The sequence below is a fragment of the Simochromis diagramma genome, unplaced genomic scaffold (assembly GCF_900408965.1).
Source record: "Simochromis diagramma unplaced genomic scaffold, fSimDia1.1 OVJJ01000304.1, whole genome shotgun sequence".
Taxonomy (NCBI): Eukaryota; Metazoa; Chordata; class Actinopteri; order Cichliformes; family Cichlidae; genus Simochromis; species Simochromis diagramma.
In genome coordinates, this window is record NW_024387030.1 from 12,550,354 (window position 1) to 12,566,447 (window position 16,094).

The window sequence follows — 16,094 nt, forward strand, 5'->3', positions numbered from 1 at the left end:
GGAGTTGATGCCCAGACATCTGCTCCTGTGGACCGACAGCTAATCTCTGCCACAGCCCAACAGATCAACCACCATCATATCTGATATTTAATAAAACACATCTTATTAGAAGAAAGAAAAAAAGCCTTACACAACCAAAACAGCAGCTACAGCAGAGCTTTTATTAGGGAACAAAAACAACAAAAAGATGTTAACTTTGTGTCCCTGAACATGTAATTTTTGAATAACTTCATATAAAAAGAAAAAAACAACAACATTATATTATGATGAAATAGAAATCTATATATGGTTAAAAAACAATGACCCACATCCATTCTCTTAATAAATATATACACAATAAGTACTGAGATACAAAAGAGAGATCATTTAGATCCCTTTTTTCTTTTTGCTATGTACAAATAAAAAACAACAACATGATTTCTATAGTGTTATGGCAATTGATGAGATTTGTTTTCTGAATCATCATATTGCACTTCTAGGACAGCCATTACAGACTGTGCTAGATATTAATTGACCTATTTTTACAGCATTTGTGAATCTACTCTAGAGGAAAAGGGTAGTTCTGTTTTCGCAATATTATCAACATATTTAGTGACCATTTAATACTTACAGAGGAGACCATTATTTAAATTGATCTGAGAAAAAGCATTTTTTAATGGCACCTAAAAAAAATCTTCTAGGCTAAAAAAAAAAAAAAAATACATTTACAATATTCTACCAAATTATATGATGGTTTTACACACTAAATACTGCCACTTTTTGTTTAGTATTAATACACTGAACCTCTGGAGCTTCATCAACAATTCAAGGGCATTTTACTACGAATTTCTGGGTGCTAAACTTTGCAGATCATCAGCGCTGTGGCTTTAGAATGGGAAAGATAATCTCTTTCTTCTGATGAATGAATGAACTCTGCTGCTTTGTATAGCATGAGGTATAGCAGCACTTCAACTGCTCTGCAAGCCTGAGCAAAATATACAAAAGCAGGCACTGACATTTGAGGCTCAGCTCATATTCTCACTAAATGCAAAAGTGTCATGTCAGTGTCAAATATGTCCTCACTTGTTAATTCTTATGCACAAACAAACAGCTTTATAATGATCAAAATGTATAACTTACATCTCTAACCAGTATCCGTTAAGAGCTATGGCTTTTAAAAAAAGGAAACAAACAAACAAAAAAACATCTGTTGGACGCTAATACAACACGCAGACAACATGAATGACAGGTCCATAATCACTGCATAGCCAGAAGTGTAAACTTGACGGCTCCATTTGTCCTCAGCCCCTCTTTTCAGGGTAATCTATCACATCTCCAATCAGATTTCAGTGAGGGTGAGTTTGTACAAGCCGCCCAACTCCTCCATGGAGATCTGGAAGGTGTCTTCGTTGGAGTAGTGTTTGATGATGTTGTCATCCATGTGGACTAGAATGCTGTCAAAAGACAAAATAGTGTGTTGAAGTGAAATACTTTATAATCTTTTTTTAATATTATGAATTATTGTGACATATATGTAATTTTGCAGTGGTACATATTCATATGAATCATAGCCAAAGTTTTAAATACGTCAGTGTATCCACAAATAATCCATATGAGCCAAAAACATGGGCTTCAATATGATCCAAACAAATCATTTCAGACAGCTTTTTCTACTCTTAGCTCTGTATGACATCAGTGACAGGGGAAATACTTAATATGGTCATTTAGGCTTAGTAACCCCTCCCACCTACTTTCTTTCAAAGAGAAGACAGCTGTTTTTTAAGGGAGGTGAAAAGACTGATTTTTTGCTTCACATAATGGCCCAGTATACAATAAATACACTTATTTTGAACTGTGACTCATGCAAAGCTACTCTAATGGAGTTCAAGAATAAAGACACGGAGCTGGAAAGGGGCATGTTAGAAAGCACTAAGTTTGGGCGCGTGCAGGACTAACCATGCCAGAGCCACCAGCTGGTTAGCTTAGCATAAACACTTTCTCCCATTATATAAGTGTAATCCTTGTAAGGCATGTGCGTATTTCCTCCCAGGTCGTGATTACCTCATCTGCATGTGCTAATTGCTGATTGGTCAATTAATCCCCAAGTTTACCGTTACTTTATGTGTGAGGAGAACCTGTTGTGATTTAATTATAATAGTGCTGTCAGCATTAATATTGTTAAAATGACGTTAACGCGAGTTAGCGTGGATCGCCCCGTGCTGCACGGCGTCAACACATTAATGAGCTAACCGCAGTAACGTGTAGATGCCGTGCAGCCCAATGCACGGGGCGATCCGCGCTAACTCGCTGACAGAGATTTACTGCATTAGTGCGGTTGTGGCGTTAACGTCATTTTAACAAGATTAACGCTGACAGCACTAAATTATATATATTATTATAATATAAATATATTTTGTTATAATTTATATGATATAATATATATAAAATAATTTGATGTAAAGGGGAAAAGCCAATCATTAGCCTAGAAATATGATGGAAAGATATGATTGGTTATAACTAAGTGATCTGTTTCATCTGCAGGTGAAACAGTTCAGTAAAGCACCAAGAAATATAGAAATACATTTTATGAATTTTGTATTCATTTGTTCATGGATAACAGATTTCCTCCTTCACAAAGTTTCAAACATAGTGTGGAAATGTGATAAACATGTATACACTCACCCTTTCTTGCACTTCTTGTAGACCTTTCCAACCTTATCATAAGGCAGTTCATACTTCTCCGAAATCTGGTTGGAAAAAACAAAACAAACACAAATTTGTGTTAAGAGAAATACAGAACACCTCTGCTACCTGTTATCTCACCCACTCCACATAAGTACTCCATTACTAATATCCATGACCTTCACACTCTTTTTCATCTTTTTAAACTCGATGACCCCTGAAGTACCCATTCCACTTTTTTCCCAGGACATTTCCACGTTCCATGTCTTTTCTAAATCTTTTCCCCTAACCCTCCCCTCCATTAACACCTTTTGTCCCCTGTGCAATTCTAAAAAACACATTTTTATTTTTTCCCCAATCACTACTTTGCACGATTCCTGTGTTAGTGGCTCATCAAAGCTTAGATGATGCAAGAAACTGTTCTTTAGTACAATCCATAGCTAGTTCGGTGAACTGAGGACAACTTACAGCTTCCACCAGGCCTTTCAGCGTGGGATTCTTCAGCATGAGGGCATCAAACACCTCGTCTGTTTCCTTGCGTACGTACAGCAGGACTGTGTGGTGAAAAAAGAGAGAGGAGGCAAGCAGGCGTCAAAGAAAAGCATGCACGGTTATGGACTGAACACAAACACAAATTCAACCTCAGACAAATGTCAGCGGCAGTCATAAAAGGGTTTATCTGCGTCAGACCAGACTGCTTTACTGATGCTTTGGTACATTTGTGTGGGTTTGAGGATTTGGGGTTTTACCACATCTCCAAAGGACTTTCAGAGTGGTGAAGCTGCATGCATATATGTACACATATGCCTTCAGCCATTAATACATTTGCAGCTATACTATATATAACACTGCAAGCCATCTCTCTGCTAGACTGCAGAAGAACATGCAGAGATCTCAGATAGAGCGATCCTAGAAGGTTCACTGATACTACACTAGATCAGGTTCCAACAGATTTTTAAGACAATTAAAAAATAATACAGTTTGCTGCTGTAATCTGAGTATGTGGCTAATTTATCTACTTCTTTATGTGGACTAAAAACAAACAAGACAGGGGAAACTGAGAGATGCTTTTATGATGACATTTGGCAAGCCAGATTTACACATTGTGGTCTGAAGTAGCCAAACATAATGACAGATTTCAGTTTGAGGAGCCTGCACAGGAGCTGACTGACTACTCTCTACGTCACTGAGACGTCAACAAGTTCCCAAAGCTTACAGTTTTACAACAAGGAAAAACATGACTGCTGTGGAAAGGTAGTAAACCTTGCCACAACAGTAAGCCAGTACAGAAGGGTTTGTACCACTTGCAGTGTTACAGCACCTTCTAAATGTAGTTACTTCCACTTTTCTGCCTTGTGTCCCCTTGAAATGAAGCAGCATGTTTAAAGACCACAGAAGAGAAAAAAAGTGTCCAGTTATTGATGAAATTATTTTGAAAAAACATGCAATCGGTGACTCCTTCCTCCCCTCTCTGTGGTTAACGTCATTCCGCAAGAATGTATTTAACAAGGTCGAGCGTGGCTTTGTGAAGGTACGAGAGGTGCATTTGTGCAGAAGCACTTCGAAGCAGGCCTGAATGTTTAAAACATTCCTCCCTAAGCTACAAAATATTTCAAAACATGCATTTACAGATTTGTAATGTATTGAAAATTGTAGTGTCTATGAATGGGATAGGTGGTGAAGGGCAAATGCTTCTTTGCGTAGATGTCTGCATGCACGCAGTGATCTGTGGTATTTCGTTGGGTCAGTGGAGGGCTGGGGCATGTGTATATGTTAGAAGACCTGGAATTATCACATGGCCCAGAGAGAGAGCGAGGGAGAGTGTGTGTGTGTTTGTGTGTATGTATGTGTGGAGCTACAGGCGCTGACCACAGCAAACACAGACGGACACGCATGTGCACACGCAGCCGCACAGGGGAGCATCACTCAAAGGCTGCTGATTAGAACATGAGCAGTGTGGACATTGCACTACAGCAGCAAACACACGTAGTACCTTTCTTTGCTTCCTCCACTCTCGGCAGCTTGTTTTGGGGTGAACCGAACTCATCGTCACTGAAGGGTAATCTCTTCATGCCCGAGCTGTGGTTGAAACACACACGCACACAAACAGCTGCTTAAATGGTCTCAACAACCGGCTGACAGGCCATAAAGCACGAGCACAGACAAAAAAGCTCACGTACATTTCCTAGAAACCGCAACCCTGTATGCATTTTACCGGGAAGTGTCAAAGGTCACGGCAATTCAAAGCTACCATGAAGCAAATGTGAAGTGAACTCACCTGTCTTCTCCATCATCTGTGGAGAAGGGCTGCAAAACAGAGAAAAATAAGAATTTCACTCAAATGTAACATAAAGGTTACAAACTATATACAGCATCTCACAATACATTTATTTGCATTATAGTTAATTGTTATCAAATATTTATGATGATTTGTGAAGTTAAAATATATCCAAACACGTTTTTAACCAATTTCCTGCATTCCACAGGCTGCAGTTGTAACTTTTCACGTAACTCTTCATGGTAGTGGCTAAATCAGTCAACTAGGCCAAAGGTAAAGTCAACAGCCGAGTCCAAATAGTTTCCTGTGTTGCCCCATTTATTCATTCTTCCTTTATCACTGAGAATTGGAACTGGTCAACGTAAACCAGTCTGTACAGCTGTGGACGGTGAAGTGCAGGTCGGGTGGACTGACAGGACTCACTGGTATCTTGTGGCTCACGCAACTGCACTCCTTTTTTATCTTGTTAGCGCTCGTGTTAAATACCAAATATCGATAAGTGTCATTATTTATCTATCACCCGATTGAATAAATTTGACTGCAAAATGTGAGAATAAAGTAGAACTTGTCCATTTAGTCTCAAACACATCAACTTAATGCCTTCAGATTGCAGGCTCTTAATAAATATTAGAGTTTTTTTTATCATATGAAACAAAGTAAAAAAGCAGATCCTCTGATTTAAAATGATCCAACTCTTTTTTTTTTTGTAATTCCTGGAAGGCTGTTGTTTTTCTAGCCTTTCGCCCTTTGACTGTATCGATTACAGGCATCGCTGTGAATAGATTTTCTATTCTGAGAGGAACGTCAGCAAACCCGTTGGTTATCAAAAACTGATAGCGAGGCTGCAAAGAGTTCGGTCAGGTTCAATGTCAATGGCATCCCCAAAAATAACCAACCTCCTGTCTCTTCCTCTGCTTTCCTGGTATTAATGTAAACGTCACATGCATGAGAGAAGGGGGGGGGGGGGGGGGGTGTGTTGGTGTCCTACTTGCATCATTTACCAACAGGGGGCAGTCAAAGCTCACACCTAGTGGAATTTCTCAAAAACAGTATCCTTTGCCCGGTAAACTCATGTGAGCACGTCAGGTGTGCATGCTTCGCCGTGTGGCGTGCTCATCTTGAAAGTGCCATGTGACGTGTTCACTGTGGCAGAGCTCAGAGTCCAGTTCTAAAGAAGAGGCGCTCCTCTCATAAAAAAGCCAGATAACCTGCAGAGTTCAGGTAAACTCCTATATCTCTCCTCATCCTCTGCAACATGTTTCCACAAACCGACAGGAAAACTGCACTCCTCTCTCCCTGTGCACCAAGACTATTTTTTGCTCTGAGCATATGAACACATAAATCAAGGTGGTTGTACGCCGGTTTGTTTTGAGTCACTGGTAAATGAATCATGGTGTGAGTAACCAGTTTGAAACCTAGCCATCAGTATGTAGGACTTGTATCAAAGCTCAAAACCAGAACTCTCTGTTCTTGCCAACTAGCAAGCAGGCAGGTCACCTCAACTCAGCTGGCAGCCGAGTGGGCGGAAGCTGAAAAACAAACTGTTTATGGACCACCTAAGATGCTATGAATGTTGCAACAGACATGTTCGTACTTTGGGAATGGCAGGAAACATACAGTTTTCAGTGGTGGCCTAAAAGAAAAAAAAAAGTTTTGCGGCTTTGATCGGCACTCACATGACGTTGGAAGGTGGAGAAGTGAATGTCGGGAATGAAGAGGACAGGCTGGGTCTCGAGATCAGTCATCATCTTAAAGATGGTCACATCGTTACGTTTCTGGAGCATTGGTACTTTCACGTCTGCAACTTTGAGGGGAAGACAGCAGGAAGCAATTTAATATTCATGCAGTAGGATGAAGTCAAACATAACACGACATGAGTGAAACAAGGTTTGATTGAATACATGTTTGCTGAAAGTTATCCAGCAAATGCAGAGGAAAACCTCCTGGACACATGAGGACCACATTTACTCTTTGCTCTATTCTGGTTTCCAGTATTAGAGCGTAGTTATAGTGAAGTTGTAGCGTAGGTGTTTTCATCTACATACAGGAAATCATTTTAACAAATACACGTGTCAGGGCGACTTGAAATGAAAATTGATCGTACTGTGGAAGCCTCTGGTCATTTTAGTAATGATATGTTGTAGCTGATTATCCTAAAACTTAAGAGCAACTTACAAGCCAGCCCAGAGTTTAGGTCGACAACTTTCCCTTTCCTGCGGGACTGTTTCCTCTCCTCATCTCGGATCTTCCTCTCGGCGCCTTTGTCACAGAAGACTTTGATCTGGCAGTAGGCACGGTGGATGGGCTTGTTGCTGCGGTTGTTGTAACTGTAAGTGTCGATCTGCAGATTCAGGGGAAGACCCTTCACCCCTTTCTGAGAGGAGAAGTCTGTGCTCAGACAGTTGACGGAGATGAAGATCTGTGAGGGGAGGAGAGAGGAAGAAAGTTGAGGACCGAAGCAGACTAATGTACATCTTTAAACTCAAAAGTTTGTTTATTAAAGTAGAAACTGCTTCTTAATCATGAAGCCAATGCAATGACGTTTAACTTTCAGGAAGGCCTTTTTGCAGCAGATACCTCGTAGTCAGGCCTCACATGCTTTCAGTGTCTTTTGCTGGCCTCTTTTGGTGGGCTTTAGTAATTACATGCTCATTTTACTTTCCTTTGTCCTGGTTATTTGCTTTGAAAACACACTCTAACTGTGTTAACACAACACACAATCAAGACAGGTTTAAAAATACCACATAGAAAAGTCTCAAGGGGAAAATGCTTAACAAATTTATTAGATCACCACCAAATGTAAGGTTTCTGCCACACGTGTGCGTTTTTTTGTCTATATATATAATTTACTGTTTTACAAAAGAGCAGAACAATAGTAAAGTAAATCATTATTATGCTCGAGTTATTTCTGACTTCTCAGAGAAGTCCAGTGTTGAAATTTGGCTATAACCACCTGAACTATGTTCAGTGAATTTGATAGATTTTTAGTTTGAATTGATTTAATTAATTTGTTAAGCAGTGTACAAATAAATATAGTCTTTGTCGTTCATTTGGTGTATTCCACAGATGAAGACATTTAACAGTCTTTAATGGTCCTTAATGGTCAACAACTATATTTTAAATGTTAAGGAAAAAGTCTGTTTGGAGCAGAAACATTTTATACATCATTTTATATCCATAAAACCTAATTGGGGACAATAATTAATAATTAATTTAAAAATTCACACACACTAAAGGAATACCAGGTGTTACTTTGAATCCAAATCATTCAATATAATGTCTTATAGTATTTAAAATGTAACCAGTTTAGTATTACGAGTAATGGAAGTCATGGAAATCATATGATAAAACTGCACTTAATAAATCGATGAACTCGACTTGATAACAAAAGTACTTTTAAAGAGAACTGATGCAGCGTCACAAGCTTTTCCATAGAGCATGTTACTGTGGACGATCTAATACTCTTTCTTCCTTTTTTGAGCTGTTTCAATCAATAACAACCACACACATGCAGACAGTTTGGATGTTGGTGCTGTTTTGATGTAAATATACTAAAACAATATGATTTGCAACCTTGATTTGATATAGTAAAGCCTTACATAACTTTTGCCTTTGTTCCTCATCTTATAACCTTTATTACCCCCATCATCACAGGACTATATAAGGGTTACATATACAGTACACTTTGATATATGCACATATACTGCTACGCATTCAGCCCAAGGGCAAACCACACACATACAGGTACTTCCTCTAACGGACTTCTCACCTTAACACACACCAAGTTTAACTAACACAACCAAATGATTAAACTCCTAATTATATCCTGAAATCCCATCAGCATGTAAATTGACCTCACTTCCCAAGGTCAGAAACCCAAACTGATCCTCTCAGACATCCATCCAAAGACACACACGCCAAACACCTTCATCTGTAACCAAACACCTCGCTGATGAGATGCTCAAACAATGTGGCTGGGCGGTTATACAAATGGTGAAGTAACAAAAACACACAAGGATGAACATCCTATGAATGCATGCCACAAGTCATGAGACAGTTAGACCCACATCCTGGTATGCAAGCGTGAGTGTGTGTATAAGTGTGTGTGTGCTTAGGAAGGTCTGTTCATGTGACTTTATTTATCCAAAGTGTAGCCTAAAGAAAAGTACGCCGGTGATGAGCGGCAGCGCCGTGTTGTCTCTTTGTCTGTTTGCCACCTTGTCAGTAGTCTTCCATCTCAGGCCGAGAGCAGAGCAGAGCCACAGGGCAGCACGAGGGTTGGGAACAAAGAAAGAAACAATCATGAGTGGAGACGAGGACAGGAGCTCCTCCTTTCTGACGGATTTTGTTTGACAACTGTTCCATCTGGTCACCTCCCTTCCCAATGAGTTTCCTCATTCCTGCACTCTTTGTTTCTCATGTCCAAAAATACCTAAACATGCGACATCACAATAAGGGTGACAGGCAGGTTGGACCAGTCAAGAATATAAGAACAGCGTGTAGGAATAACTCTCTCTTTCACACACACTCACACACACACCTACACCTCTGTGTTTTTACACAACCTGAGTAACCACACAGGAGAGGAGTGACTGCGACATGACCGCATCCTCACTCTTCTTTTTTAAAACCACTAATTATATTTAACAACTGTTTTTGGGGGGATCAAAGTGAGCAAAGGGGATGACGATCACCCATAAAGGGGACTCGGCACCTGACACTGTCATTCAGGCACGGGGCCTTAACTAACAAAAAGAAAAGGAGGACTATTTTTAGGTGTCTAAGTTTGTTGTTGTTAAAAGGTCAAGCCTCATATTTAAACGTTCAAGACCAGGAAGTACGCGGAAGCCTCGGATCACTGGTGATCCTGAGAACCAAACACTGTTCTTGTTTTGACAGGAACACTGAAGTGCAAACAGTGAACTGTCATGTTTGGACTTGGTTCAAGCGACAACCGTGTCAGAGATGTCAGCGGGGGTGTCAGGCAGCCGTGTACCTGTGAAGGTGTGGATGTGGGTGTGGATGCGTTCAGTCCACTGACTTACTTTGGCCTCCTCGTTTGTGTCCCAGGTGAAGGAAATGGCGTTATATGAAATCTCCTCAATGTTGCCGATGGTGTTGAAGCTCTCCTTGTAGTCAGCTGGAGCAACAGATGTTGGTTATTAATAAATGATGTATTGAAAGCATATTAACTGCTTTATGCCGAGTCTAAAAAGAAATTAGCCCATTTAAATAAATCTAAATAAATGATAAAAAACAAACCAGAAAAAGTAAGAAAGGTAAGGTAACTTCAACATATGCTGAGATTTATGAAAGTTACAGACTAACAGTAATCCATCAAAAGCAAAATGAGCTGTCACAATCAAAGAACACACCTTTTCCCGCTAAGCTGTGCTTACAAACAGCTGCTTGAGTTTGCAGACAGATGAGGATTAGCGTGTCCGCTATGTCTCCGCACTCAAACTGGTCGGTTTGGTTTGTTTTATTTCACGATGTGGTTTATTATGAAAACATCGTTTTTCAGAACTTACCGATGTCGAGGCACCTCTGTTTAGCCGTGTGCTGTCTGGAGTGCCAGTACTTCCAGTGTTTTAGCTGGTCGTCTCTGCACTTCTCCTCTCCAAACACAACCATCACCACGCTCTGAGGGAAAAAAATAAAGCACAGTGATAGCTTAATATGACTGTCAATAATCAGATTTTGCAATACACTTTCTCCTGTCTTCCTCCCTTCATCCCCAACCGGTCATGACAGATGGTTGCCCCACACTGAGGTTTCTTCCTGTTAAAACTGAGTTTTTCCTTCCCACTGTCGCCAAGTCCTTTGGGTTTCTCTGTATTTTGTAGGGTCTTTACTTTACAATATAAGGGACTTGAGACAACTGTAGTTGTCATTTTTATATGAATAAAACTGAATTTTTTAAAAAGTTTTTTAAGTGCTCTTTCTTACCCTGACTTTGGTGATGGGTTGCTGCAGGCCTTTGTTGTCAATCTCCCTGAGGGTGATGGGGTAAAACTGGCCCTTGTTGAGGTACGTCATTGTCCCGTCACCTGTCTTCTGACGCAGAGATTTGGATGCCTCGAGAGTGTACTCAAAATTATTCCTGAGACGCACAAAAATAAGGGTCAAATCTAGTGAATATCATAAACAACAGCATGCTGCGTTTAAAAAAAATCCCTTCTGTAAACAAATCCGAGGAGACGAATGAAACAGCAGAGTAACACCTAGCGGGCTTTAAATATGTGCAGACACTTGTGAGACACACAGACGGGAGTCTGGTGTCTCCCCTGTGACTGAGATGAATGAAGCCATTCTGCTGTGCCGTGTCAAAAGCTGAATGGCGGTGTGGAAGTTGGACGGTGGGCCGGCGGCAGGGCGACTTACCCCGGCACGGTGTCAAACTGAGTGTAGTCCTCGGGCGTCATGGAGGTCATCCGAAACTGGAGATCTCCTGGGAGGGAAAACACCTGAAGCGCAAAAAAGGAAAACAGAATCAAGCAAAGCATGGGAACAGGAAATAAAACAGCTGCTTTGCATAAATTTTAGATGATTTTCTTCAACTAGCAAACTGTGAAAGCAACTAGATGAACACTGTGTTTCATTCTAGTCATTTATTAGGCTAGGCTTTCTCTCATCAGGTATAACAGTTTGTTTTGGTGTTTTTTATTCCCCTTCATTTTGGTTTTTGTTTAAAAAAAAATGGCTCTGCGGCCACCTCCACCCCCTCCTGTACAGGGGTTTTGTTGGCTTTTCTGAGGTAATTCCCCTCCAGGTTAAAAAGAGAAAGAGGAGAGAGAAAGGGCTTTGGCTATTGTAGGAGAAAAGTACAGCACTTTATTGTGTTGGTGAGACAATGGCATAATAACACACTGGCCACTATTTTGGCATGTTCAAATAAAACCAGGGAAGGTTGAGCCCACCGCTGGCTCCATGGGATCGGGTGAATATCCTATTGTCTGATGGGAGAGATCTGAGAGGGGAGAGGAGAAGGAGGAGGTGGGGTGGAGGGGGTGCTGGGAGAGCATTAGCAGGGTTTTGACGGGGGGGGGGAATCGAAACACTCACTTCCTGGGAACCATCCTTAAAGCTCTCGGGAAAGGTGGAGTCAGGGGGCGTACGAGCCTGGGTGCCAGGGCTGAAATGGACCGCGTTGTGGGTGAGCTGGCGGTCAAAGACGCCCACGTGGCTCTCCGTTTCGCTGCAGTTGTTTGGCACAGTCACCGAGAAGCCGTGGGTGGGCACCTCTGTCTTGATAGTCTGGTTTGGCACGGTGGCAATGGAAACTGTGACAGTAGTATCTGAACAAACAAAACAAAGCAAAAAAACCCAAAACAGTTAACTGATCATCAGGTTTCTAAATTTTTCTGTTTTTTTCTGTTTGTGTTGCTGAATCAGAGCAGACCTGGTGAAGAAAAGTGGGCTCTCTTGTCTGGGCCCAGCTGAAGAATATTGAAGGGAGGCTTGAGCACCGGGATCCTGTTTTCCATACTGGCTTCCTGGAGTTGGACTATGGAGTGTCCGGCCTGGATCTGGTGCCTGTGACGAAGTAGAAGTGCACATAAATTTTAGATCTCCAATACAATACATCATTGCTTTGATAAACCTTGAAACAATGGGTTATTTATATGATATGTTTTTCTGCTTCTCCCTTTTCTCAGTCCTGGGTTTCACCTTTGGTGTTGCCATGCCCGAGAACTGATTAACGACCCATTGATAACACAAAGGAATTTGTACACCGGACATTTTTCTTCCTTTTTTGAGAATTTAAAGATGTCTTCTATGACACTCGGAGCAGCTATTTTAGTACGCCTGACTAAAGCAGCAAAAGAAATCCTAATGTCAATAATCATTTTTCCTTGCTGCTCTGGAGAAAACAGGTACACTCCTGAGGATAAATGTGCATACAGTTTTTAAATAGAATTTAAAAATCATATCACGAGAGCTTGAATCGCTCTCTTGTTTTCTGCTGTTGCCCTCTGCTGTGCTTTTATTTTTAAAGGGGGAGGTGGTACGCGGAGAGGACTGCCGCTTACCTTTTGTTGGGATCCACATCAGAGACCAGTGTGTCTGTCTTGGGCTGGTGTATTGTTCTCTTTTCCCTGGGCACCTGTATACGAGAGTAAACACAGCCGCTCAGCGTCTGACCACATCACATCTACCAGACTGGGTCGTCCTGCTGTTTGTAGGCATAGTTAGATCAGTTACATGACATAATGTAGACTCTGTCTCACAGATGTTACTTAATGATCAGATGTCACTAAGGGTGAGGATCACAGAGGGAAAGTTTGCAAGAATCTGGCAACTATTCCTCCAGTATGGGATTTTGCACTACTCCTCATAGAAGGAGGGGAGAAACTATTCCTGCTGAGCTTTTCCTGATACCTTATAGTAGTCGTAGAGCAGACCCAGAGCTGCGGCACTATCCTCGTCTCCATTTATGCTCATCATCGCCTTGGTGGCAGCTGTCAGCGGGTTCTCCAAAAAAGATTTCCAGGCTTCATCCTCTGTGGTGAAAGAGCGACGCTGGCCGCCATAACCCGGCTCGTTCTGGAGAACCAGGACCGCACGTTTACTGCTAAGAGGGGGAGAGTGTGTGCTTTAGTTACCGCATACAAAGCAGTTAATGACATGAAATAAAAGCCATGGATGTGCGCAGCAAAAGGGAAGAGCCGTCCATACTAGAAGGGATTCATCTCCTGTTATGGACTTATTTTCCACACTGACTCCACATAAGCTCTCCAGACCGGGACCTGAAATCTCAGTGTCGCTCAAAACAGACAAACAGGTTATAAGAGCGAGAGATCACCCATGTAGATGTTTTTTTTTTTATCTGCAGGACCAGTTGGTCAGGCTTTTCGAGGATTGTGCAACAAATCTCTGCCGCTGAACCACAGAGGCAGAAGGTGTATCGAGAAAAAGATGCTCTACAGGATCGTCCAGTGTAACGACTCTAGTTCGGGGATCACTCATTGGTTGAGAAGCCGCCCGCATGTGACGCATCTGACCCGGCTGCATTCCTGCGCTGTGCTTGCAAACGAACTTGTTTGTGACAAATAATCATGAGATTTTAACGCTCAGTCGCCGCCTGCCTCGCGCTCCTTCTCTTCCTCTTCAAAATTCAACATCGCCTTGGTATGCTGTGCACAGTGTGCAAGCTTGAGCTATTTGAACCTGGGTGCATTACATTTAAAGTAAAACAAAAACGCCTCTGCGTGTACGAAATGGCTGATGATGAGCCTGCGACGTTTGCACTGAAGTCACCTGTTTACAGTAAATTTGAATGTTTACACAGCTTCTGTTTGCTGAGACACGTTAAGCCCCAGTCAGAGTAAAGTCATTAATGGAGCTCTTGTTATTAAAGTTTCATCCACAAACTTCGGAAACCGCATATATCCCCTCTTCAGCCATCCTGCAACCACATCCAACAAAGTAATTATTATAAAGTGTGAACGGACTGGATCAGTTTCCATGTTGAGTATCTACAACAAATACAACTTTTTTGTCTCCCAGTGGTCAGAGAAAGTGATAATTAGTAACCCTATATCTAAACGCAACCTGATATAATCCATTATGTGTTGGCTATAAAAAATATATATCTAAGGTAAGGCAATATAAGCCATTATTTACTAAAACAATGAAGAGTCTGATTGCTGATCAGGCAAAAATTACACTGAGATGTCAAGAAATAAAGTGAGTAAGGCAGCATGAGTCCAGACTTCTGTCACTTTAATGTACAGGAGCAGTAAAAAAAAACAAAAATAACACTACTTTTTTGGACATTTAGAGAAAAGAGCTTTAATCCCTCATTTTAAATTAAAAAAAACAAAACAAAACACACACAGCAGTGTAGAGTAAAATCCATGAAAACCTCAGATAGCCCTGTGCTCGCTTGTCTATGTTAGTCGTGGGGCCAACGCCTAGCAGGTGTACGATTTCACTCCCCTCAAATGTCTCCTTGTCACTGCCCTCAAACCCCCCCACACACAGAATACAGAATATATCTCAAACTAAACATTTATATATCTGAAAAACACTGATTTATTTTTATTATTTTATTATTTTAAGCTCTATCTTCCATTAAAACTCTTTTACACCTGTGCAGAGGCAGTTTTCCTTGGCTGACACCTTGCTGCCGGAGACTTGTGCCTATTCCTGAGCAAACATCATTTCTACTATCCACATAACAGTTAAAGCTCAAGGCAAAATCAAACAACCGCCCATCTCTACTCCGGGACGGCTCTTATTCCAACAGTCGACTCCAGCTCGCACGACAGGTGGAGGTACACCTGTACAGGCTCGAACATGACAGGTGAAACGAGCGGAGTTACAACACCATGGGAAACTATGAGACTACACCAACTCCCCGCTTGGCAACCCGCTGTAACAGAGCACACTTACCCTTTTAAAAGGAGCTATAATGATCGTAGAATAGGCTCATGCTTATATGCGACACGAACATCAGGACACGATTTTGAGAAAAATACAGAAGGCTGCAGCTGCAGGTCACAGTGTGACCTCGGCTTTTGAAAAATCCGTCAGTGCAATGAATGTATTTGTTTAAAAAAAGAAATTGCAAAAATAATCAGAAAATCCACAAAAGCAATTAAAGTCAGTATTACAAGCTTATAGTGTCAACATGCTCGTTGTGCGGGCTAACAGAGGAGTCAGGACAACTTACTTGTCATGCTCCTGTGACATCTCGGTCGGTCGAACTGGACTTTCTAGTTGGTACTGAAAATCCGATCCGTCTTCTTTACCACCCTGGAAAACTCCGCTGCTAACACTGGATAAGGGCCACGGCAACAAACAAGGTGTCCCCTCCTGAGAGAACGGGTTTTGTCGGCTTTTCTCGCTTTTTGGGGCAATGCTTAGAAATTAAGGCCGGTTTTACCTGTGACAAGGACGCGGATTGGATTACAGGTGGACGGGAGGCGGGGTCTTACTGTCAATTGCCCTTGCCGGGCTTGTGATTGGCTCACCTGTTGGCCTACCTGCAGCTGTAGGGTGAGTTTGGAGAAAGCAGTGGTAAAACTGGGTTTTAAAAGCTGTGATTTTATCATATTGGAATATTAAATGAGAAATATATTCCCCCTACCCCTAAAAAAGGCCAGTGCAAAATTTATTGGGATGACTTAAAAATTAAAATGATTTACAA

At 41.5% G+C, this 16,094-nt stretch overlaps 1 protein-coding gene across 3 annotated transcripts; it reads right to left on the reverse strand.

Moving 5' to 3' along the window:
• Positions 1-140: 140 nt before the first annotated feature.
• grhl1 (grainyhead-like transcription factor 1) lies at positions 141-15,796 on the reverse strand. 3 transcript variants are annotated; one of them, XM_040042098.1, is made up of 16 exons: positions 15,618-15,795; positions 13,322-13,514; positions 12,973-13,046; positions 12,342-12,475; positions 12,005-12,237; positions 11,324-11,406; positions 10,889-11,042; positions 10,471-10,582; positions 9,985-10,079; positions 7,115-7,358; positions 6,616-6,743; positions 4,940-4,968; positions 4,655-4,740; positions 3,130-3,215; positions 2,662-2,726; positions 141-1,433 (listed from the first exon to the last, which is right to left on the reverse strand). In XM_040042098.1, exons 1-16 carry the CDS (start codon positions 15,635-15,637, stop codon positions 1,319-1,321), a joined length of 1,851 nt encoding a protein of 616 aa, XP_039898032.1. In that variant the 5' UTR covers positions 15,638-15,795; the 3' UTR covers positions 141-1,318. The 3 variants fall into 3 exon arrangements, with proteins under 3 accessions (XP_039898032.1, XP_039898033.1, XP_039898034.1); XM_040042099.1 differs by having other exon boundaries at positions 1,319-1,433; positions 13,322-13,511; positions 15,618-15,796; XM_040042100.1 differs by lacking the exon at positions 15,618-15,795 and adding an exon at positions 15,338-15,594 and having other exon boundaries at positions 1,319-1,433.
• Between the last annotated feature and the right edge of the window lie 298 nt (positions 15,797-16,094).